The 9,855-nt window shown below is 40.0% G+C and overlaps 1 protein-coding gene across 1 annotated transcript; it reads left to right on the top strand.

Annotated features, from left to right (window-relative positions):
- The first annotated feature begins 6,671 nt into the window (after positions 1 to 6,671).
- Positions 6,672 to 8,170, top strand: LOC125607251. Its single transcript, XM_048777145.1, has 4 exons — positions 6,672 to 6,780; positions 6,966 to 7,549; positions 7,604 to 7,732; positions 7,964 to 8,170. The coding sequence occupies exons 1-4, from the start codon at positions 6,672 to 6,674 to the stop codon at positions 8,168 to 8,170; spliced, it is 1,029 nt and encodes a 342-aa protein (XP_048633102.1).
- Positions 8,171 to 9,855: the final 1,685 nt, after the last annotated feature.

Raw genomic sequence — 9,855 nt, 5'->3', positions numbered from 1 at the left:
ACTCCAAAATGTAGAGGTGAACTTTGAATCCCAATCCGAGACAATGCTGACAAGAGCTCCATGCAACCTCAAAATCATGCTAATATAAATCTGCGCCAACTAATCAGCTCTCTCTGCCTTCTAAATTATTTAGGAAATGAACTGACTTGGTAAGTCTATCCATGACTACCCATGTGGCATCCTTTCCACATACGGTGATTAAAAAAAAATTCAGTAACGATATCCATAATCACCATGTCTCATTTCCTTTTTCCACTTCAGCAAAAGCAAGCTCAAAATAACATGATCGATAACTGATCCTCTGCCATAACCATCTGACATAGACGCAATGTAGCTACAATCTTTTTCATAATAGGCAAATGATAGTAACGCTTTATATCTTTGAACTCCTTGATATTTCTGATGGGTAGAGTAACACGAGTGATGTGTTTGCTGTAAGATCCCTTTTCTTAGCAGCTTATCGTCCAACATACAAACTCGGTTTCGATATAGGTGCATCCTGCTCCAAGCTGTATGATATCCAATATTCCCAATCTCGATCTATTCAACCAAAACCATAAGGCTAACCTGCGCATGGCGTATCCTCCATAGCAAAACTGCATGCTTCAATCCTCAAGGCCATATGTCTTTCCCTTGACAATACGACACACAATTTGAGACTAGCAACTGTCCCAGTAAACTCCTGATCTTCCTTTGTTCCAAATACGTCGCTCATATGCCTACCCAAGACATTTGTCACCTGGTTGTCCTTACCAGATGGCATGCGATATCCAAACTATAGCCTGCTACAAACTCATTCCGACTGCACTGCCAAATTGCAATTTTTAATGTGTAGATAAATGTCAGACTCTAATGATCCCATAGAATCTGGACTTCCTTCTCGTACAATTACGATCTCCAAAACTATAACGCAATTACCACTACAACCTCTCTGGCGTGATGCATATGAATGACTTAATCTTCTTACCTCAATTTAAATCCAAGCCAGTATATGGCGCATCAGAATAAGCCTCAGCCACGGTAGAACCAAAACTGGTGTCTTCATTAGTTGTACTTCTATTTCGTGAAACTCCTCGAACAAAAATCTATCCAACCACACTTAACGTCTTTACATGTAGAATGTATCTTCAACATTACTATAACGGTGAAACCCTTGATGAACTTCTAGTAGTACACTGTTAACCCAAAAAGAACGACAGATTTCTGTAGTGCTCTTAGGTTTCGATCTCCCCGAAACGCTATTAATCTTCTTTGGACCTATCAAAATTCTGCTTTCAAAACCATGTTACTCAAAAATCCGACATTCCTCTGCCAAAAGCTACAATTCCTCAACTTAGCGAACAACTGATTCTCTCTAAGCTTATCCAACACAATCTTCTAAATGCTCACAAATCTCATTTCTACTCCAAAATAAATCAGCATTTCGTTGATGAATACAATCGCACACCTATCCAAATGTTCACGAAAACGTCATTATTTCTTCATGAATGCAACGGTGCCTTTGTCAACCCAAATGGTATCACTACAAACTCATAATATCCATAACGGAAATCTGCATTCCATACATACTCCTCAGCTATAGCAATCTGATGGTATCCTGATGCCAAGATAAACTTCGAAAACGATGAACCTCCATTAATCTCTTAACTCCCACCTTTCTTCTTTACAACAACAATGATGCTCTCCATGGTGAAATACTTCATCTGATAAATCCCTTATCAAAGAGTTCCTCCAATTGCTTTCTCCACTCAGTCATCCCTGCTCGTGACAGATGATAAGAAACTCGTGAAACCAGTGATGTTTGCTCCAAACAAATCACAAAAGCGTCTCATGTGTCTTGTTGTGGCCGTTCCAAAGGTCACAATTATATCCTCATATCCTACAATAACCGGAAGATCCTGTAGCTCATGCTGTCCATCATCCTTAACCATCGAAATGGTAGCCAAAAATCTCTATGTTCTTATATTCCATAACCCCTCAGTATGTAGCATGCATGCAATAAAAATTCCATCTGCTCCAGAAATATGAACTCGTGCCTTCAGGCAATCCAACACTACTCGATGTCGTGATAGCAAATCCATCCTAAGCATGACATCGTAAAAACGTAGCTCCACCTCTGACGAGTCTCCGGACAAATAGGTCCTCCAAGCATAACTGGTATACTGCGATGAATATAAATAGCTTCCAATGTCCTATGTCAGTTGTCCAAACTGACACATCTCTGAAAAGATCAACACTGCCAAAATTGGTAAACATACCAAAGTGTAACTCCAACATCTACACAACGCAAGCTGCTGCACCCCAATTCAAAAGCGATCTCCACGAGTTCACAAAACAAATATACCTCCAAAATAGTCAATATACTCGTACACATGCCAACCAATGGCTCATACCACACACCACATAATCTCCAGTAACAAAACTCGTGGAACGATTGCTTGAAGTGGGCTGGTGGCAGAAACGTCACATATCCACTCCTGGATAACCTCGAAATCATGACCGAAGAAACTGATAACTCCCGAGAAAACTGACGAACTTAAACATCGCCCAACTGCTGAACATCTGGCGAGAACCCTGTTAGTCGAAGGACGAATGACGATGTTTTTACTCATCGTCATAGAAAGAGACATTTGAGTTAGTAATCACTGGACAGAATGGTGCTAAAAGAATTTTCCAAATATATAAATATATATATTTTTTTTTTTTTAAAGAACATTGAAAACCGATGGAAACCGAATCCCCTGACCGCCATCCCGGACGGAACCGGGATGGAACCCCGCTCTGATACCAAAATTGCCACACCCGTCACCTCCTATCTGGAGGACAGCGTGTCACCCCCGACGCGTCATCATACAACAATGTGACATCCGTCTCCTTCTCACTAAGGACGACGGGCCACCAACAATATCCCATAATATAAAAGCCCATAAACTCAATAACGCTCACCCAAAACCCAAATAAAAATCTGTAGGAAAAGTCCAGTAGCACCAAGTCCGTCCAAATATCACATACTTATTTGTCTCACCTGAAAAAGGGGAAGAGTGAGGGGGGTGAGCGATAGGTGAATCGCCCAATGAGGTATGGGGGATGCTACCCCGAAGTCCATGGACCCGGACATAGCACTCCGAATAAATATAAATTAATTCTAATGCATGTCAAACACGGTACCTAAAGTACCCAAGCAACAAACAATGGTCCTAGCGAGGTGCACACTCGCCGCCCACTAACAGGCCAAAAACATAACACAACTCGAGATAGTGCTCGGACACCGCCCGTGGACGATTTATCGACACTTCCAGGCTACAGCTCAACCGGTCGACTAAAGTTGGCCATAACCTCATACAATCCGGCATACAGAAGTCCGTCTCTGTATCCGTCTCCACACAAAAACAATCCTAGCTAAGATTTTACATTTAAGTGAAACAATCAATGTTGAATCCTCTAGCCCCCTAGTTCCGGTTTATGCAAAGAACCTAATAACTAAACAAGCAATGACAGACTCGATTTCAAGCAGACGGAACACATTAGAAATAAGTTATATTTATTCGAGGTCCTAAGCCGTGTAAGAGGAGTTCGGGAATAGACCCTCACCTTAGCAATAGAAAAGTAGTGTTTATGAACTCCAGCTGCTCAAATAGACTCCATATCTGAAATCAGATCGAAATTCTGAGTCAGAACGCCTTTCGAACGGTTAAAAACGGAACTGGTCAAGGTTTGCGGAAAAGTCAACTCGCTGGTCAAAGGTCAATCCGGTCAACCCTTGACCAGAAATCGATTTGACATAACCGGCCGGTTTACCTTAATCGAACCGAAATTAATTTAAACCGGTCAAACCAGTCAACCAACCGGTTTACCGAGTCAACCGAGTTGACTCGGCCGAGTTGACCGAGTCACCGGCAAGTCACCGGTTTCGGTCACCGACCGCGACGGCGGAGGGCGGCGGCGTCTTACCGGAAAGTTGGCCGGCGGTGACGGCGGAGGCGATTTCCGGCAGCGGCGGATCTGCGGCGGAGGACGGTGGCGGACGACGGCGGAGGCGATAGCCGGTGGCGGCGCGTGGACGAAACGCGCGAAGTCGTCGTAACTTCTGGAGGCGCGTACGGCTTCGTCTGAGCTCCGATTGCGACGTGGTTGGTGTCTACGGCTTCGTCTCGACGAGAGGAACACGTTGATGGTCTTGCATGCGAGAGATTCTCAACGGTTAGGGAGATATAGCTGATTTACTGAACGGACGAAAACAAAGCTTAAGAGGCGGCGGTTTCCGGCGATTCTAAGATGCGGTTGACGGTGATGACGAGCTTGACGATGCCCTGGCATGTGGTGGCTCCGGCGATCTCTGGTGGCAACATGCATTGGTTTTTATCTTTCTTTCTCTCACTCTCTCTCTCATTTCTTCTTCTCCCTAACTTGTGATTTTTATTTTCTTGTTGTAAAAGGAGAAATCACTGTGAAGGTGGGTATTTATAGGCAAATAATTGTCTTACAGGTAAATGCATATGACTTAGCTGGCTAACAAACACTGTGACCGGGATCGGGTCGTTACAGTCGTGTTGATGTTCAATAATATCGGAGTTGGTGTACCTACTCCAACTCACTGAAAATGATGTCGGTATCTTTATAGAGGGAGTTGTTATATTAAATAATCTCACGCTATGAACACATTGAAATTGATAGGACAAAGAGAATGTTACTTATCGAGACATTTCTGAAACTTACTAATCGAAAAATAATAGCCCGTGAGCGCCTAAAAATTTGATACCAAAAAGAAAAGAAAAGAATATTTGATACCCTAAACCAAATAAAATTAATACATTTAAGAAATTTGTTCTACAACGAAATAATAAGAGGGTAATCATTTATTTTTAAATAAAGTTTTGATAAAAAAACATAGAAACTATCATAATTTAAAGTATCCATATTTTATTTTAAATTTCTATCAAAAAGTTTGGTAAACTAAGCATTAACAAATAAATAAAAAATAAATAACGAGAACTGATATGAAATAGCCATTAATTTTTGTTACCTTCCAAACAAGTCTGTAGGACCAAAGAGATTAAATTAGGTTTCGTTAAATAGTAAATCATAGTTATATATCTTTCTTAAAGGTAAAGATAAATAAAAATAAAATATTTTTTTAAAAAATAGTTCTTGTTTTATACAAAAAGGAAGAATTCTAATTTTACCTCAAATTTGATATCTTTAAATGATAAAAATTTGCATAAATTCTTTAATTTTATTATAAAAAGAAAAAAATAACCCTCCTAAATAATTTATAATTTTATAAGAATTATTTCTAAAAGTTTATAAAATCAATCTCACCCTCTAAATACTTAACCCTAATCAATAATCATTAAATCCTAAAACCTAAATGTTAGGGTATTTTTTGATGGAGCTTTTGCCAAAACTAACCCACAACTTGATTTTAACCCCAAACCTATATTCAAACTTAAATCAAATGCAAAACTAACCTAAAAGCTTAGTTAAATTACAGCTCAGCCCCTTGTGACCAAACAAAAAAAAGAAGTCATTTTTACGAATATAGCCCCATTAAGTCGTCTGAGATGTTGGAAGTAGTGTGGACGACTTACGTGTAAGTCGTCTGATACAAGTTTATTTTGAAAATAATTTATAAATCTTGTAAAAACTATTTTGATGCGTGAAAAATAAAAATCATGTAATTATAAACAGTTTTAAGTGATATAAATTAAGATATGATAAAATTGATTTGTTTTCAAGATAGATGAGTGGAAGTAGTGAATCATGATATTATTTGGTTTAGGAGTTTGACAAACATATGTTGTAGTATTGTATGTATTTTTAGGGTTAGATTTTGGAAAACTGGAATGTTTTTTTTTTCAAAAATTAGTTTTCACCTATATGTGTTTATTTCTGTGTATAGTAAATACTTTTCAATTTTGATTTGATTTTATGAAGTGTTTAATTAGATAATTAAGTTTAAGGGTTATGTTTAGGGTGTGGACGACTTATATTTCAGTCGTCTGTTGAATAATTTACCCGGACGACGTATATTTCAGTCGTCCACATCGTACCGAACCTTTAATTTTACCAATGTACGTTTTAACCTAACCGGATCATTTACCGGACATATAAAAACTATTTTTTCACTATTTCACAACTTTACGAAATCCTAGCGCCGTTTCTCTCCAAGGGCAATTTCGAAGGCGATAAGACGAAAACCCTACCGTGGTCGTGTTCCGCCGTTATCTTCGCCGGTAATCTCTCCGATTACGACGAATCTTGTTTCTCCTTCATGCCGTAGAGTATTTTCGTAGTTTAAACAGACCATCCGCTTCCTTTTTTTCAGATCTGAAATCTCGTTTGCCAAACTCCACTGCCGGTATGTTATTTCTCATGTATTAAGGCGTTTAGCCGCCGGAAAACCCTAAATATTTTAGTCTTGATTCTTCTTTTCCCTTCGATTTGCAGATCTGTAACGGCTTGGGACCACATCTTCTCCGACCATATCTTCTCCGACAATATTTTCTCCAACTGTAAGTCATTCATCTTTTGTTTAAAAGATTTTTTTTCGATTTATTCAGATATGCATGCTCAACAAGATTTTGAGATTGTTGTAGTCTTTTTACTGAAAGACTACTTGGACGACTTCCAGGAAGTCTTCTACGATGTTTTACTCTCTGGACGACTTACATATGCATGCTCAACAAGATTTTGAGATTGTTGTAGTCTTTTTACTGAAAGACTACTTGGACGACTTCCAGGAAGTCTTCTACGATGTTTTACTCTCTGGACGACTTACATGTAAGTCGTCCAGAGAGTAAAACATCGTAGAAGACTTCCTGGAAGTCGTCCAAGTAGTCTTCTCACTTCCTGGAATTCGTCTGAGTAGTCTTCTCACTTCCTGGAAGTCGTCTGCAAGTCTTCTATAGTATTTAGAATAGTGCGTTACCTATGTGTTTGAGATGGTTGTTTGTGATTGTTTGCAGGTCTTAAAATGGATTTACCAGAACTTCCGCCGAGGATGTTTACATTAGGAGAAGAGCCCGATGCAATGAGGAGCATTTCGTATCATTCTGATGACACGAAGTTGTTTAAAGCTCTATGTGATTGTCTCCCAGCTGACGAATATGAGGATCTGAAGGCGTCGAAGTTGGGAGTGTTCATCAAATTCAAGGAGCTTGAGTTTGGTTGGACTTCAAGGCTGGTACATTTTTTGCTCTGTTTCCAGATGGACATCAAGAAGAAGTTTGAGCTCTGGAGTCTTGTCGCTTCACAACCTGCGAGGTTTTCACTGATAGAGTTTGAACACCTCACTGGTCTGAACTGCGATTACATCAAGGACCTGGAAAATCCAAGGTGTGAGGTTACGAAGGAGATGGCTGCTTTCTGGGAGAAGATGCGTGTTGATCTCGATACTGGGCCAAGTATTGAACAAATAACAGAAGCATTTTACCACTGCGACGAGTGGTCTCGGGATGATCGCATGCGGCTGGGATACCTTGCCATCTACGCAGGATACATTGAAGGGAAAAAGTTCTCATCCGCTACACCAGCTAGTCTTGCAAGGCTAGTGATGGATTTAGAAAAATTTGAGAATTATCCATGGGGGAGAGTGGCGTTTAAGGTGCTGATGGATTCTCTGAAGGCAAAAGACTTGACGCAAACAAGTTATACTGTTGATGGGTTCATACAAGTCGTCAAAGTGTGGGCGTACTATGCTATGCCAGAATTGGGTGCTAATTATGGGTCTCCTGTACCAAACTGAGCGTCTCCACTGTTGCTGGCTTACAAGGGTGGCAAAGGACAACATAAATGTTTTAAGGCTGCTATCAAAAAACATGTACTTAACTTCACTCCCTAAGACTTCTCAGACGACTTAAAGTTAAGTCGTCTGGAAAGTCTTCCAACAAAAATACTTCTCATACGACTTAACTAAGTTTATATCTTTTATTTACTGCAAAATATCGTGAACAACTTCGTTCAGAAGGACCTTGATAAAAAATTTCAAAAGTGGGACGGAGACGTAGATGACCCTGCCGTGGATAACATAATTAAAGTCATGTTTAAGGATCCTGGATGGAAGTGGACCATGAACTGCTGGCAAGTCACCGGTACTCACAAGGTTGTGAAGATGGAAGTGAGTCCAGGGAAAAATGAAGTGAGTCCAGTGAAGACGGAAAAACTACAATGAAGTCAGAGAGTGTTGTGAAGGAAGAAAGTAGTAGACCTCGGAAGAAAGCTCGTAAAGGGTCTTCTGTTTCTGCTGAGACACTTGCGGCGGGTAGTGATGGCTTTGGGATGACGAAACAGCAGATTGAAAGGACCTTCAAGGACATATCTGATGCCATTAGTGATGGCTTTGGGACGTGCCTTAGGGAGATCAAGTTACTGGGGGATAGGATGGTAGCTGTGGAGAAGAAGGTGGGAATCACCAAAAAAGGGGTTCATCTGATGATCGTCAACTTACAACCCCTTCAAATCCACCAAAACCTGTGCACGAACCCGAGGTTAGTACCAAAACCTCTCTCAAAATTGCAGAGAAGAGAGTCACTAGGCAAAGTGTTAGGAAGAGTCAGAACTGATGTGCTTTGTTTCTTGTGTGCTTTGATGAACCATTGTATGCCTTGATTCTGAACATGTGTGCTTTGTTTCTAGTGTGCTTTGATGAACCATTGTATGCCTTGATTCTGAACATGTGTTCTTTGTTTCTAGTGTGAATTTGATCTTTGCTGTAAGGGCTTTGTTTCATGTGCGAATTTGATCTTTGGTTAATAGTTTTTAAACACATTGTGACCTCGAAATTGCAGAGTGAAAGTGTGAATGGAGGCGAAAGCAGGACAGAAGGAAGCCAAAGAACTGAGTCTTACTAGAGAACCGAGTTCCTCGAGAGAGCTCTGTCTTGTGAGACCTGCAGACGAGTTACCGAGTGATGATCCTAGCGTTGTTATATTGGACAAACAAGTTTCCACTGCTTCAGATTTACTCTTGGAAGAAGCTAGAAGGCAGACAAAGAAGAAGACTGCTATGGTGAATCTCCGTGAAAAAAGTGAGCGAGAAAGGAAACTTGCTCCCACACAGCAAACTCCTTTTAAGGGAAACAGCACTGCCAAACAGATCATTCCAAACAAAAAGGTTGGCCGAGGCTATGATCCTTTTGCAAGCTATGACAAGAAGAAGTCAAAGGAGCTCACTGAATGGGTGCAACAAGATCCGTAAGTTGCTGTAAAAAAATGATTATTTACATTTGATAAAAAAAAGCATCCATTTGATTATTTACATTTTGTGTTTGCAGTTCTTATAAACTGCCTCTGAAAATATAACCACGTAGATGTCCAAGTCGATTCTATCAGGTCCTCCGAACCCCCTTAGAATAGCTGACCGACCATGTAAGTCTTCTGCTATTTTCTTACTCTTATACGTAATTCATCTGTAAGTCGTCTGGTAGTTCTCTAATTTGCATAAGTTGTCTGTAAGTCGTCTGTAAGTCGTATGGTACTTTTCTGACTTGTATAAGTCGTCTGGTAGTTATCTGACTTGTATAAGTCATCTGTAAGTCGTCTGTAAGTCGTCTGGTACTTTTCTGACTTGTATAAGTCGTCTGTGAATCGTCTAGTAGTTATCTGACTTGTATAAGTCATCTTTAAGTCGTCAGGTACTTTTCTGACTTGTATAAGTCGTCTGTGAGTCGTCTAGTAGTTATCTAACTTGTATAAGTCGTGTGTAAGTCGTCTGGTAGTTTTCTGATTTGCATAAGTCGTTCTGTAGTTTTCTTACTTGTATAAGTCGTCTGGAAGTCGTCTGGTAGTTTTCTGACTTGTATTGTTTTATATGCAGCAAATAGATGCTTTTATTAATTTACTGAGGCAACAGTACCAG

The sequence above is a fragment of the Brassica napus genome, chromosome A3, assembly GCF_020379485.1.
Source record: "Brassica napus cultivar Da-Ae chromosome A3, Da-Ae, whole genome shotgun sequence".
Lineage (NCBI taxonomy): Eukaryota > Viridiplantae > Streptophyta > Magnoliopsida > Brassicales > Brassicaceae > Brassica > Brassica napus.
This window is presented reverse-complemented; position numbering and strand designations above follow the sequence as displayed.

Bases quoted from the DNA above. Each gene is read 5' to 3' on its own strand.
- LOC125607251 (XM_048777145.1), top strand. From the start codon at position 6,672: ATGCATGCTCAACAAGATTTTGAGATTGTTGTAGTCTTTTTACTGAAA. The intron at 6,781-6,965 runs GTAAGTCGTCCA...GATTGTTTGCAG, and splicing joins ACTCTCTGGACGACTTACAT to GTCTTAAAATGGATTTACCA. The intron at 7,733-7,963 runs GTACCAAACTGA...AACTTCGTTCAG, and splicing joins GTGCTAATTATGGGTCTCCT to AAGGACCTTGATAAAAAATT.